General features: G+C 40.8%; 1 protein-coding gene across 1 annotated transcript in view; it reads left to right on the top strand.

Annotated features, from left to right (window-relative positions):
• The window catches only part of camsap1b (calmodulin regulated spectrin-associated protein 1b), a 28,156-nt gene that overhangs the window by 10,811 nt on the left and 2,291 nt on the right, over window positions 1-15,054 (top strand). The window contains exons 4-13 of the mRNA XM_016674211.1: window positions 3,467-3,628; window positions 4,055-4,135; window positions 4,970-5,029; window positions 9,336-9,477; window positions 9,868-10,007; window positions 10,136-10,232; window positions 10,391-10,547; window positions 11,339-11,424; window positions 11,505-11,592; window positions 12,078-14,307. Coding sequence (XP_016529697.1) covers window positions 3,467-3,628; window positions 4,055-4,135; window positions 4,970-5,029; window positions 9,336-9,477; window positions 9,868-10,007; window positions 10,136-10,232; window positions 10,391-10,547; window positions 11,339-11,424; window positions 11,505-11,592; window positions 12,078-14,307 — 3,243 coding nt within the window. The remainder of the gene's footprint in view (window positions 1-3,466; window positions 3,629-4,054; window positions 4,136-4,969; window positions 5,030-9,335; window positions 9,478-9,867; window positions 10,008-10,135; window positions 10,233-10,390; window positions 10,548-11,338; window positions 11,425-11,504; window positions 11,593-12,077; window positions 14,308-15,054) is intronic.

The raw sequence follows: 15,054 nt of genomic DNA, 5'->3' as shown, positions 1-15,054 counted from the left end.
TTTTAAAAATAAAAAGTTGGCACCAGCACCTGTGATGGACTGGCAAAATTTGTGTCATTCTTGAATTGCAGTTCCTCATCCAAACTGTTTCGTAGTTTTTCTCCATTTTCTGAAATTCACACAAAAAACAGTAACTGACTGTGTTGTTTAGTTTCCTAAGCAAGTCGGGTTTTACAAACTAGAGCTGTGAACGAGCAACAGGACCTGATGAAACTCTGAGGTCACCATAACATCTGTAAAACTTATTTGCTACTGACATTTTTAAAACGTGTCTTCAGTTTTTCTTTCTTTATTTCTTTTGCTCTCTTCACTTTAAAATAATAATAATTTAAAAAAAAAAACCTCCCTGAGAGCCAAAATGTCCCACATCATCACCACTTTCGGCTGTTGCCTTTCAGTGCACCTCATCACAGTGTGTGTGGCGTTCACTGACCTCATGTAACCGCGACATTCTGGCTTTCAAACTCAATAATCCACATGGGCCTGTGTGTAAGCAGCCAGACACAAAGCCTAGCTAGGAGATGGAAAAATTATGAGCTTATCTCTGATGGACTGCTGTAACCCTCCTCCCGGTTTGCTGACTTGACAGGAGGTTTCCATGGCAACCGTTTTCCCTACTATTTCAAAGCGTGTGTGTGTGTGTGTGTGTGAATGAAGGCGCCGCTGCACATGCAGACGGCCTCTCTGCGCCTCGTCTACGTTGTTTTTACGTTGCCAGCGCCTCTGAAGCCTTGGAGGGAGCCGCCCTCCTGGGTCAGCTTAGGTTAGGCGAATGTGTGCACAAAGTCCGCCAGGATGGACGCAGGGCTTGGGGCAACATGCTCCCAGTAGGGCTGCTCCCTGCACCAATGAAGGAAGCACGGTGGAAAACAAAAGACTGGAAGCACAGTCAGTTTTTGTGCTCTTATTTTGTTGTTCTTGTTGACATACAGGTGTTACATTTGGATGTTTTTATACCAAACTACATTGAACTTATTACATGTTTATTTCCTGTGCATCCATATGAAATTTTAAAATATGCAATTTAAAAAATCAAATTTTTACAACTCCAATTAGGTGAGTTACAAAGGACTAATTTTGATTCCCATCAACCTTTGTTGGTAATTTAAAATGTCACCAAATATTTAGGTTTTTCCCCATTTCTTAAACTAAAACAAATGTGATTTATCAAAACATTTACAGCAAAAGACTAAACCAAAAAGAGGACAGATTCTAGTCTTTTAAAATAATGTTCTTCATATTAAAAACACAGACATTTGCACCAGTCTAATCTGGACAATAATAAAATAAAGATTTTATTACAGAAACTAAAAAGAATATCAAAACGTATGTACAAAATATTCCTGTTGCTGACTCGTTTGGCAAGATTTACTGCATTAATGCTGTGCAGCATGGAGCTACACAGCTGAGAGGATTATGAAGCCTACGTTGCTTTAATAGCAGTTCTCAGATGGTCTGAATTTAGTCATCAATTATTCTGACGACTAATCGGATTAAAAAATTTGACATTCTGCTGATTTTTTTATTTTTTTTATTTAAGAGTTTTTGTACAAAATTAGAAATACATTAAATGATGCAAAGAACCAAATAATTCAGCTTTTTAAATAAGACAACAAGCATTACCCTAAACCTAACATGCAACTTTTAATGCTAATTTATTTTTGGAAAATTTTGGCTTAATTACTACTCTGAACAAGTTGTTTGTTCTGCAATTTGCCTCTTTTTTTTGAGTCTGGACAATCCAGTAATCAATGACTGAATTGGTTGACGATTATTTCAATAATCGATTAATCACGATTAATCAGATCACTTCAGCCCTGGTCTGAATTGTTGGCTGTGATGTCTCTTGTCTTCCTCATAATATAATATAATATAATATAATATATATTCCATAGGCTTCCGCTCCAACTCGTTTTCTGGATAATGAAGCTCAGTGACGTTCTGGTCATTAAAGTTGATACCTTTGGCGATGTGAGCAGGTGCCAAGTCCTGCTGGAAAATTAAACCAGCGTCTCCATAAAGTTTGTCAGCAAAAGGAAGCATAAAGTGCTTAAAAATTTCCTGTTGGGCAGCTGCACTCACGTTACACTCAACAAAACACAATAGACCAACACCCAGCAGATGACTTCGCTCCACAAATCATGGAAACTTCACTCTGGATGCATAAAAGAAAACATCAGAACTTATGCAATGCATTTTAACTTTTATCTGTCCCTAACTTTGTCTGTTTGAAAGTATATTTTCTGTTAGTCTCCATGTAGGTTGTGCTGTAGGAAAAGCTCTGAATAACTCTCATTTTCTGTTAACAAGCTTAGTCTCTGTGCACTTCCATCAGCAATTGGATTACGCCGGGAGCGAGTTTCATTACGCGCTGACAGAAACAATGCTGTATGTTTTTATGGATTTGTTGTGTAATGGCTTTGAGTGACATGGCCTTCTGGAGTACTGTGCAATAAGCATGAATTAATATCTTTTTGTCACAAGTTAATGTCCAAAACATTACAAGGAAAAGGATCAGATTTGCGTGTGTAATGTCACATTCAATTAATAGCAGCAGTGTTTTTGGGGGTATTTGTATTTTAAGGGTCCTGCTTGTACATCCTGCTAACCTGTAATATTTTTATGATAAGTACTTTTAACTGCCCTGGATATCCACACCTGATTCATATTTTTAGGTGCTGTGATGCTAAATCTCAGAGTGGTTTGTGTTGAAGAATCAGAAAAATGTCAGGAATTGTATCCGAATGACATGTTCCTGATAGTGTGGCTCTAATTAAGGCTGTTGTAACAATTAGTCTAGTAATTGAGTAATCTGTTGGTTATTCTGACTAGTAATCAAATAAAACATTGTTCCATTCTAGATTCGCTACTTTGGCTAGTAAAAGAAATTTATGAAATAAAAAATGCTAGTGGTCAGTTCCTTATCTTTTAAGTGCAATAAGATTCAAACATCACGCTTGGTCTCAAATTTGAAGAACAGAGAGAAACAGAGAGAGTCTTAAGTGCAAAAAAATCAATCAAGGTTATTTGTATAGAACATTTTAGTTACATGGCACTTCAAAGTGGTTCACATCATGAAAGCATAAACGCTTTTGTATAGGCAACAGCTGTGAAAACCAATAAGATTATTCATTTTGTCAAGTGTCATTGTTAAAATCATCAGTACTCATGAAATGTGTTGGTCACTGTTGCATTTAAAAAAAACTTAAATTGAAGTGTTAATTCTACATTTTATTCTCAAGTTTGAAGTATGAAAAAGCTTTTATATATATATATATATGCATGATCTATTTTTTCACATCACTTTTCTTGATTAGCAAGTACCTGTCATGCCTGCTGAATTGTTTCCTTGTACGTGTAAAACCAGCCAGATTCTGCGTTCTGATCTCTTCTTGCAGTGTTAGGTTAAGTTAGTGGAGGAAAAAAATCTAACATAATTGAATTATCCTGTTTCTCTTGCTAACAGAGTGCACACATTTCAATGATCGATGCTCTCATGATGGCCTACACAGTTGAGATGATCAGCATCGAGAAAGTGGTGGCTTCTGTCAAGCGCTTTTCTACCTTCAGTGCCTCAAAGGAGCTGCCCTTTGACCTTGAGGATGCCATGGTCTTCTGGATCAACAAGGTTCTGACAAACTTTTGAGATATTAGAAACACAGCAGGACCTATTTTACTAGCTGTCAGCTCTCTGAAACATTCAGCTTCTGTTGCTTAAATAAACTTCTACAGTTTATTTTTTCAGTATTTAGTTTGTTTTTCCTACTGACCTAAAGTTTAAAAAAGATTCACCAATCAGATTAAAATCTGTAAACTTTTAGCTGCAATTCAAAGTTTGAACAATCTAGTTGTCTTTTAGGATCATCCAAGTTTTTTTTTTTTGACAATTTCTGTTTGGGATCAATAAAGTATTTTTTGAATTGCTTTGCAGCAATCATAAAGCTGTTTGAATATAAATACAGATTTAAAGTCACTTAATGCCACATGGGAAATTAAAATTTGATATGTTTTCTTTCTGGGTATAAACATGAACATGTTTTGATTTCTGTTGCAGGTGAACATGAAAATGAGGGAGATGATGGAAAGGGAACACAAAGTGAAGCATCACCCTCTGGAGTCGCCCAGCCACCAAAAGGTAACGCCATTCAGTGTGACTGTACAGAAAGTTATTAACTTTAAGATGAAATTCTTCTCATTTCCAGATCAAGCTGGGAAAAATTGAGGGTTGATTCAAGAAAGCAGCAACTTCCTTTGTTGGCTTTGGGAATGTCTCTTTGTAATGCTGTTTCTGCAGCTCCTTTTTCTCTACTCTGGAAGCAGATCTGATCCTTTTGCTTGTAACCTCTGACTTTTTATTCTCTCTGCTCCTGTTCCTCATACCTCCCTCCTCCTGTTCCTCCTTCTCTTGTCCCTGCAAACTGGATAGTCTCCCTCCAAATGGTATTGGAAGCTAGTCCCTGTAAGTTGGATGCCAGCCCCCGCCCATACACCCGTTCTTGACCCTATAATACCCCCTTTTTGCACGCATAGTTTTGTGTTGATGTGCGCGCACACTCCACCATGGCTCATTCAAGCTCATTCAGTGGTGCCGTTTGTCACCTGCGCCTCACCAATGGGGGAGAAAGGAGACTTCTTTTCCATTGTGGCTAACATGCCAGACAGGTGTATGGCATTCCAGCCTTTTAAGCGCTCTAAAGATGCTTCCTTTGCTACGCATTGTCAGGCCATGTGGATTCTCTGTGCGTAAGTGTATGTGGTTATTTGCTTGTACAGTGAGAGTAAAGAGCCATGCCCACACGTCTCCTTTGCTTTGCAGACCCATCCTTGGCTACCACCTCTCACTGATCTGCTTAGTCATTCTCCCACCAGTCTCTCTCTCTCTTTCTCTCTCGTTCTTTCCTGCTTTCTCACACCAAGTAAAATGTGCCCACGACTTCCTCTGACAGTGGCTCTGCTTTGTGTATGTCAGCCTGATGCCATGCCCGAGCTGGCCCACAGCATGCTGGAGCCGCCGGATCTCTACGAAGTGGTACAGTGTGCTGTCCTAGTCGGGAGAAGAATTATCTGTAGTGCTGTAAAAAATGTTTTCTCCCTCAGATTTATTCTGCTTTGTACGTTTCTTTGTCTAAGTTTCTCTGACCTTAAAACCGATTTTAAGACAAGATAGAAATATTGATTATTCTTTGAATCATTTGAACGATTAATTGGATAAATAAATTTAGCATATTCTGTGGAAAAGATGAAAATGAACAAATAGTTAATTTCCATTTTAAAATGGGAAAATGTATATATTTTTTTTGCCTAAAATGCAATAACATAACATTCCTCTTTGATCGCTTATAGATTCATTGATTAACTTTTGCATGGCCTATTAATAATTAGATGGCAAAAGGTGCGTAATGGAAGATTTAGTTGGCAGAATTTGAACTGGAAGAAGCTAAAACTATGTGCCACTCAAATATTTACAAAGGTTTTTTTTATTATCTTAAATGCAAATTTATATTTTTGTACAGTTTTGTCTTAATTACTACTGTGAATACATCATTCTTTCAGCAATTGGCCTTCTTTGACTCTATTTTCCATTTAGTCATCTGCCGATTATTAAATTAGTTGGTGTTTATTTCAATAATCCATTAATCACAATTAATCCAATTAATCGTTTTAGCCCTAGACAGAAGAAATACAAAATGCGGTTTTAAAATGGGGGGAAAGGGAAGAGTCTATCCAAACCAGCTTTGATTCCAAAGAGTTTCACTTTTTCCCATAGTCTTGTGGGAACCATCCGCATCGGGTTTTCTCAGATGTGAAACAGACCTTTGGGTTCTTTTTGGTCTTCTAGTGGATTCAGTTTTTGCCTAATTACGTCACAAACACTGACTTTAAGCAAACAAGGCCTTCGGTGCTTTAGATGTTCTGGGTTATTTTGTCACTTCCTGGATGAATTCATGATCAGGCCTTGAATAGTTTTGGTAGAGGAACTCCTCAGATCGTTCACCACTTCCACTTTTATTCTATTTTTGCGCTACAGCTAGGCCTGTCACGATAACAAATTTTGCTGAGCGATTAATTGTCTAAAAAAATTATTGCGATAAACGATAATATTGTTTCAAGACCTTTTGACACTGATTTAATGGAAATGACTAATAATGTACGCTATTTCCTGGCATAGATAGATGCACTTTATTTTCAAAAGAACATGACACTGGAACTGATAAACTAAATGAACAAAACAACCAAAAACAAAAATAAAATGGATTCTCAGTCTCCATTAACAAAAAACGTACTTGAATAAAAAGTAAACATAAAGCCAAAGTGAAAATAAATACTGTCTTCAACCAAAAGAATGCAGATTATGAAGTCTGTATACTATATCGCCCTACAGTAATTACTAGATTTAAATGGAGAAGATGGGCACATCCGACTACCTAATGCAATAGTTCACACTACACGATTTTTTTTGCCTCCATTTTACCCTTGATGATCTTAGATCGTTGGCCGATCTAAGATTGTCGCTGGTGATTTCGTAACCGATCATCCTGCAGTATGTGGTGGGTTACGGTAGATTGTCGTGGCCGCTCCGATCTAAATCAGGGTTTTCCCCGACTGGGAGCATTAACGCTGAATGTGACAGGCAGCCAATCAGAAAGCGAAGGATTCTCCTCTGTGCTTTCTGAGGGGAAATTACGGAGGGGAATCCCAAACAGCTGACACGGCGCAACCCGAAGTCCAGCGGACTTTGGAGATGATATGTGGAAACAGCATTAATGTTTATTCAAGATTTAGTGCAAAGAAAATAGAAATGACCATTAGAGGAGTAGGAGCCAAATTGCTACCGCAGCTGATAAACCCGATAAGTTTTCAGCTTTTCTTCGTTAACGTGACATAAATAGGTTATAATGATTTTCATTCAGTCAGAAGAGACTATAATGCCGATAATTAAAATGAGGTCGATAGATTTAATTTATCGTGTGATTAATTGATTTATCGTTTATCGCAACAGGCCTAGCTACAGTTTCATATGTGTATTTTTAGTTGGCTTGGATTACCTTCCCCTCCATTAATAAGCTAAATCATCATTAAACTGCATTTTGTATTTTCTTGGTTTGCTTTCTCTAATCTTTCAAAATCTGCTCAGTGTGAAACATGTTGCAAAGCGTTTTTTACAGCACTGCATTTAGAGCCTTTAGTTTGGATGTTGGCCTCTCTTATGACCTTAAATGCTTCCTTTAGTTTCATGAAATGGCCTCAAAAAGACCCAGACTTAGACGTTGGTTAATGCTTTAGTCGTGTGTGTGTTTAGGTAGAGATTTTTCTTGTTTGGTTATGTTGTACTGAATGTGAGATGTGTTTAGAATAAACCTGTTTTTCTTTAGTCTTTGTGATATTTGTATTCTCATAGCATTGTCTTTAAATGCGTATATTATTTGCATTTAAGGGTTTGATATAGTGGTCCACTTTTTTCAGTTTTCTTTAAAAGGCATTATTCAGATTTTAGCCAATACTGATTTTAACTTTTATTTTTAATCATTTAAGAAGTTACTAAATAAAATGATGGTCATTAAATGGTGTGACTTGTTAACATGAATTAATATGAATAAATGTGTCAGCTTTGACTTATCAGTGCTGTGGAACAACTCTGAAATCAGGAATGTGTTCAGTATCCATTTTATATACAAGCCGCAGTGTTTAGTGTGTAAATATGTTGTTGTCGTGGTAACAATGTCTGCAGTGCTAACAAACGACAGTATTTGTTTACAACAATATTAAGTGTCAAAAGATATTCAGCCTGATTGATTAAACCTGACACACACGGTGTTTCCTGACATGAGGTTCTTTGTAATGGCAGATGAGAATGAGGTGTAATTCAGAGTGCCACCACAATATTCATCAAAAATATCGCCATTGATTAATTTCGCTGAGGTATTTACATTTTTAATTTTAGTGGATTCTGCAGAGTTTTTATGGGTGCTGCTTGAATTTCAATGAGGTGTTTTGAAGGTTTGGAAAGTGCTTGATTTCTGTGTAAAGTCCTTCAAAGTTCTTGATATTCTTTCTGCATAGTTTTGTAAGAAAGGCCAAACTAACTTTTGATTAAAATCCTTAATTTGTAAAGCGTGATTAATAGTTGAAACCAGATATTGAAAGATAATAAATATCAAACTTTTTTTTTTTGTTTTATGTCAGTTGGAATTACAAATATTATTTCTATTTGCTAATGCTAGAAAGTCTTTGAAAATGCTTTAATTTTACTATGGAAAAAGTGTATGAACCCCAGAATCTATAAGTTTCATTATCTAAGCTTGGGTTTCCAATTTTTTTTTTTTTTAATCCCACAAATTGAAAACTGAACCGACTCACAACAATTTGATCAACTTTCAGTGCTGAATGTTCTTGCTTCCTCTAAGTGGGCCACTGATTAGCCCAGTTTCCATGCCAGTCAGCTGATTTGTGCAGTGCAGTTTAACTGGGTTTCATCTCTGGCCATCTGCTTCTAAACACCAGAGAGAGGTTGATTCCTCTGCTCTGCTGTTCATGCTACAACTCTAACACCGTCACCTCCATCTCCTCACAGTAAACCATCTTCAGGGTTCTCCCCACTGGAAATGATTTATTGTACGATTTGATATTTTCAGTCAGCAGCAGGCCTGTCACGATAACACGTTTTGCTGGACGACAAATTGTCCCAGAAGTTATTAGGATAAACGATAATATTGTTGTTTTCTATATCATTTTCAAGTGATGTAATGCAAGAACACATTCTCAAAGATCAATAGACTTTCAATTCAAATTAACATTTGATGTTGGAACTGGAAGACATTTTAAATATCCAAAATAAGTAAACAGAACAAACAAAATAAAAATTATTTTGAAATCTCTGTAAACAAAATTGACCTTCAGATTAATTGAGACCAAAGTACCAGACTGAAGACTTTTGTCATCCAGTAGAAAGAGAGAAAAAAGAAAAACGATAATTCATGCAAATGGAAATAATTGAGCTTGTTTTATCATGTAATTAATTGATCTACTGCTTATTGCGACAGGCCTAGTCAGCAGTGTAATGTTTTCAAAATACACCATTAAACTGATCAGCTGAAGGGTAATAAAGTAAATCCCCCACTAGTTCAAAGTCCTGGGGGGAACCTTGACCTGCTGCCTTCATTAGTTTGAGCATTAACTGAAGGAGAACCTTCAAGGTTAATGTGCTTTGAAGAACGCATTTCAGTATTAATTGGAAAATTGATTTATAGCTGGGGAACCGTGTTGTTGCTTGAGGGATGTTTCATGATGACATTCTTATCCTCATGAAACCCCGATGGTCTCCCCCTGCTGGTTAGGTCCGGTATCGTCGAGAGCACGCATCAGGTCGCCAGCTGCCCTTCTTCCCGCTGCTGGAAGACCTGATGAGGGATGTTTGTGACGGCGCCGCGCTGCTCACCGTGGTCCACTACTACTGCCCTGATATCATGAAGCTGGAGGGTGAGATGTGGTTCATTCACACACTTTTACACTCTCAAAATCTCTAGCAACATCTTACTAATTATCAGTTGCCTTCAAATAAACGACAATAAACTTCCTCTGAATAAAATGTCCTTTTTTTTTTAGTTTTTTTAGTTTTTTTTAATTTAGTTTTTGTCTTCAATGTGGTGGTGCTGGAAAAATGTGAAAACTTACCTTGAAAATGCTTGAAAAGTGATTTATTTTTACAGTGGGAAAATGTACAAACCCTGTGAATGTAGCATGAATGTGTGTAAGACTATTTTTGTTTTTTGCACACGGCTCACAGTTCCTCTCAGCGTGACATTTGTAGTCGTCCGGTCACTGAGCTGCATCCCGATCTGACCCGTTCTCTGCCGCCTGTCTGATCAGATATTTGCCTGAAGGAAGTCCCTTCCATCGCTGATAGTCTGTACAACATCCAGCTGCTGAGAGAATTTGCCAGTGAATATCTGAATAAAAGCTGCTATCTGACAATGGAGGACATGCTCTACTCACCGCTTGTTCTCAAGGTAATCACATCCGACAGATTTCAGTTTCTTTCATGGAAGTCAAAGTACTCAACTTGTACTGCTGCTTTTAAATGTCACCACTTCTCTCCATTCAAGCATTTCTGATGTGCTTCAAACTCTGTCTGCAGCACAACGTTATGGTGTTCATTGCTGAGCTGTTCTGGTGGTTTGAGACGGTCAAGCCAGAGTTCGTCCAACCCAGAGACCTTCAAGAGTTTAAAGATGGTAAGCATCACAACAAACAAAACCCAAAGTGCATTGTTAGTTGGTTCTTTACTTTTTTCCAAAGTTATTAAGAGCCACTCTGGAAGATCCAACGAGCCACTTGTGGTCCCCGCAGGTTGCAGATGGCTGTAATTTCTCCCTTTTTTTTCCCCATTTAGCTCGAGCCATAGCTCATCCCAAGAGTGCCCGGCCATCAGTGCCCATCTCCAACGCCACCAAGCGCAGCTTTCTGACTAGTCCTGGCGTGGCAGATAACCAGAGCAACCCCGAAGTCTGTAACAGGTACTTCCTGCACCCCGAAGGCTCTGACCCTCTGTAAGTCTCTTCTCGTCTTTTTTACTTTCCCTTCACCTCCTTTTTTAGCAGCTGCAGTAAATTCAAACATGGGTACATGTAGTGGTGTCTGGTGTTCCTTCTCACATGATTCTGTGTCATGGTTGTCTAAACCCATTCCAACTGTGTGTTTTCTGTGTTGTCTTGAAATATAATGTGAGGCATTTAGGGCTGCAACTAACGATTATTCTGACTATTAATCAGATTTTTTTTAAAAAGCACATTCTGCGCATTTTTCATTTTATTCTTATATTATTCTGTATATAAAGCAAATACAGTTCATTCTTTGAACGAGAAAATAAACATTTTATTGAATAAAATGCAATAAAATTGAATTCCTTCAGTGTATGCTTGATCATTTTTAGCAAAGGATGCATCTGCAGCTAAAACATTTCTAACGTGTGAAAAGCTTGGCCCTTTCTGCTTGATTTAACATCGGTACAGTGCAGAGCTAATTTTTGTTACAGAATTTGTACTAAGTGAAGTTAAACTAAGTAATTTGAGAAGTTCTGGCAAAATGTATATATTATTTGTACAGTTTTGGTTTTACGACTCTGAATATGATGCTTTTCATCAAATTACCTTTTTTATGTATGTGTACTCCAGTTAACAATTAATCTATTCCTAAATTGCTAATAATTTCAATCACTATTACAGTTTCAACCCTAGAAGCATTAGATTCTATTGAAATGTACTGTTTTTATTGTTTGTCTATTTTTTACAGTAAGGGTTTCTTAGAAACTTCTCATTGCGTTTGTTATGCTTGGTCTTAGTAAGGGCGGTCCGGCCTTCAGTCCCTCTCATCCGCTGCTTCCTCTTAGACAGAGACAACAAAAACAGCAAGGGGACGACGGCGGAGGTAAATATAAGTCTTCACATCTCTTGGGAATGAAGGTTCATTTTCTTGTCCTACTTCATTTTTATTTTTTTCCTCCGTAGGCTTGAGAAACCGTTCGAACTCTCTCAGTCAGATGGACGGACAACAACTCAGAGGCTCTGCTGCAGCGTGGCCCGACAAAAGGCAAAGGTACATGGGGAAAAAAAACACACTTTTATTCAATCGATGTCATATTTACAGTTGCTGTTAGTACTCCCAGCCTTTGAACTTGAACACATTTTGTCAGTACAACCACAAACGTCTTTTTTTATTGGGATTTTATTTGATAGATCACTACAAAGTAGTGTATTGCTTTAAAGTGGAAAGAAACTTGTTGCTATGATACCCCTAAATAAAACTGCAACCACGATGTGTTGTGTGGAAGCCTATCATTCGAACCAAACCAAACTCCTGAATTACTGGAGTCCGAAGTTCAACCTAGGGGTATGAAATGATTGAATGTCAAACACAATTTAAGAATGGTGCAAATTTGACCCCCTGTCAACTTCCTTTCCGTCCTAATCTGACCACAAAAGTGGAAAAATTGTAAACTGTACATCATTCAAGTTCAAAAATACTTAATTGATCCAAAGGGAAATTAAATCATAAAAACACATTTCCTTTTTGTTTTTTAGACCCCTGTCCACGCTGAGCCCCTTCATGCTGCATTCTGCCACCGACAGCGACGCTGACATTGCCTCTGGCGACAGCGTGAGTCTGGCTCGCTCCATTAGCAAGGACAGCCTGGCGTCCAACGTCACCAACGTCACTCCTAAACATCAGACCGCCGTCCACCAGTCGTCCCTCGCTGCCATGCGAAGAGTCAACGGCCACAATCTACTGAGTCATGTCAACATGGAGGACGGGGAAGAAACTCCCGCCGACGCTACTGTCATCCCAAAACGATCCGACGGGCCTGCTGCGTCAGCCACAGCCATACCTAGACCTTCCTCCGACTCCACTCCTGACGCCGACGGCTTTTACCTTGAACCACTGATGCCTGCTGTTCTGAAAACGGCTAAAGAGAAATCTGTATGTCTGAACAAAGAGGAGGAGAGCGGGGAGGGGCCCCGCTCGGCAGGTAGGGGTTCCTTACGCCGTGGAGATGGGTCTTCAGCTGCCGTTCGCAGAAAAGCGCCTTCTGATCTCAACCAGACGTTTCCCGCTCCAGGTGAAGAGGAATGCTTGACGGACGAGCGGCAGCAGGCGGATTTCAGACCAGTCATATCCAGCAGCGTGAACTGTTCGTCCAGGGAGCCAGCTGAAGGTTTCTACCTTCACTCGGACTCTGATGAGCCAAAGTGCGTCCACGGTCCGGAGGCAGAGCTGGAGGACCTGGATGAGGAAGAGGAGGATCTGGACGAAGCTCTGACCACTAAAGACTCGAGGAAAGGTTACGGCGAAGCAGACGAAGAGGAGTCAGCCAAGCTCCAGGAGGACATGAATGTCAAAGAGCACGAAGACAAAGACTTTAATGGCGCCAGCGGCCGCTCCAGCCCCTGCCTCAGCACACACTCCCAAGCTAGCAGCATGGCCAGCGGCAGCGTGCGCATGACCTCCTTCGCTGAGCGAAAAGCGCAGCAGCAGCGCTTCGGCAGCAACCACGACCTGCGCTCCAGCGCCTCCAGCTCCCAGAGGACGACCCCGGACGGGTCGGAGAGCAGCGGACCCCTGTCGTCGTCTTGGAGACTGAAGAGAGATCAGAGCCCTTCCTCCCCCTTGGGAGGGTGCAATCGTCCAGGTGACGGTGGCACCAACGTGCTGGCGTCTGAAATCGTTCAGCTCCGGATGCAGCTGGAGGAGAAGCGGCGAGCCATTGAGCACCAGAAGAAGAAGATGGAGGTGCTGGCGGCGAGGCAGAGACAGAAGCTGGGCAAAGCGGCGTTTCTGCACATCGTTAAGAAAGGAGGCGGACGGAGCGACACGCTGCCCAGCTCACTCAAAGCAGACATCTCTAAAGACGATCTCAACGGGGAGAAGGGACCCTTAAGCAAAGACGATATGTGTGTCGACACCCTACGGGGGCAGAAGGAGGCAGAGGGGACGGATGCCTTGGAAGCAGACAAGAAGGGGAACGGCGGGAGCTTTTATCTCGACGAGGAACTGGACCTGAACGAGTGCAGCCGCTCCATCGAGCTGCTGAACGAAGCCATCGGCAGCATCCAGCAGCAGATGATGCAACTGTCGCTGCAGCAGGAGATGCTGATGAAACAGAATGTGCAATCCCCACCCTGCGCGACGCCGCCTCCTCCACACGCAGGAGACAAAAACGGTGACTCGAAGACGGGAGGCTTTCACTTCGTGGAGCACCTCTCTGGGTCGGGCAGCGCCCCCACCAGGAAGCCGCCCAAGCTGAGCTCAGGCCGGAGCTCCAGGTCCAAGCCGTCCGAGCTGAAACTGGCGAAGGAGCAGAGCCGACCGGCCTCCAGGGCTCTCACCCCGACCCAGGGCGGGTCAGAAACCTTAGCAAGCCCACGGCAGTTATCTGGAGGCAGGTCCCCCAGATGCGATCGAAACCCCACCGCCGCGGAGATGATGGACCGACCGGGATCTGGGCATGTCAGAAGCGCCACCTTCCGCCTTCACGACGAGGCCAACATGCGCCTGCCAACCCGCGTGGACCTAGCATGCGTGCCTGCACCAGAACCGCTTGGCGAGTCTGGGTCCAGCACGCAGGTAGAGGGTGACGTCAGTTCCTCAGAGAAGGAAGGACTCCTGTCAGAAGAGGCACAGCGAAGCAAAACCCACCTGATTGAGGTGGATCTGTCCGAGCTGAAGGCCCCAGAGGAAGAGGAGGGCACCGAGGACGCCGCGGCAGAGAAAGGCGATGGAGAGCAGAAGTCAGTGATGGGCTTCTTCTTCAAGGTAATCCTTTTCTCATTTCATGTTTGTTTTGTTTTTTTTGTTTGTTTTTTTTTGTTTCTTTTCGTATAACGATTTTATGAGCTGAAGTAAGGCTGGACAAAATGACTGAAAAAGCCATCATAAGTGTGTGTGCTGTGGTGGTGCAGGGGTTAAACACAACCCACATATGGAGGCCTTAGTCCTCCATGCAGCTGTCGCAGGTTCGATTCCCGGCCTTGGCGACCTTTGCTGCATGTCTTCCCCCTTCTCTCATTACCCACTTTCCTGTCAATTAACTATCAAATAAAGGCCACTAGAGCCAAAAAGATCTTTAAAAGAAAAAGCCATCATAATATAAAGTTTCATATCAGTTGATATTAATAATTGTCTATTGATAATTATTGATTAGGTTTTATTTATTTATTTTTTTTAAATATCTGTAGTACTGCCAAACAGGTGAGGTGATCTTTATCATTTTTAACAGTTATGATTCACGGTGGTGAAACCTTAAACTGCTGCTGTACCAGTTTGTTGCTCGGCAACCAAAAAGTGAGTGAGTTGCTAGGTAACCAAAGACTGAGTGAGTTGGTTGATGCCATCAACTTTGCTTTGCTAGCATTGAGAGTTTCAGCGGCTGAAGCCTTTTCTCTGCCTACATCCCCCAGAATGCTGTGCGGTTCTGGATTGGCGTTCAGTAAATATTCTATTCTAAAATATAGATTATCTATTGATATTGATTGCTTGTCTACCGCAATATATATTGTTACA

Source organism: Poecilia formosa, unplaced genomic scaffold (genome assembly GCF_000485575.1).
Source record: "Poecilia formosa unplaced genomic scaffold, Poecilia_formosa-5.1.2 Scaffold92, whole genome shotgun sequence".
Classification (NCBI taxonomy): Eukaryota; Metazoa; Chordata; class Actinopteri; order Cyprinodontiformes; family Poeciliidae; genus Poecilia; species Poecilia formosa.
This window is presented reverse-complemented; position numbering and strand designations above follow the sequence as displayed.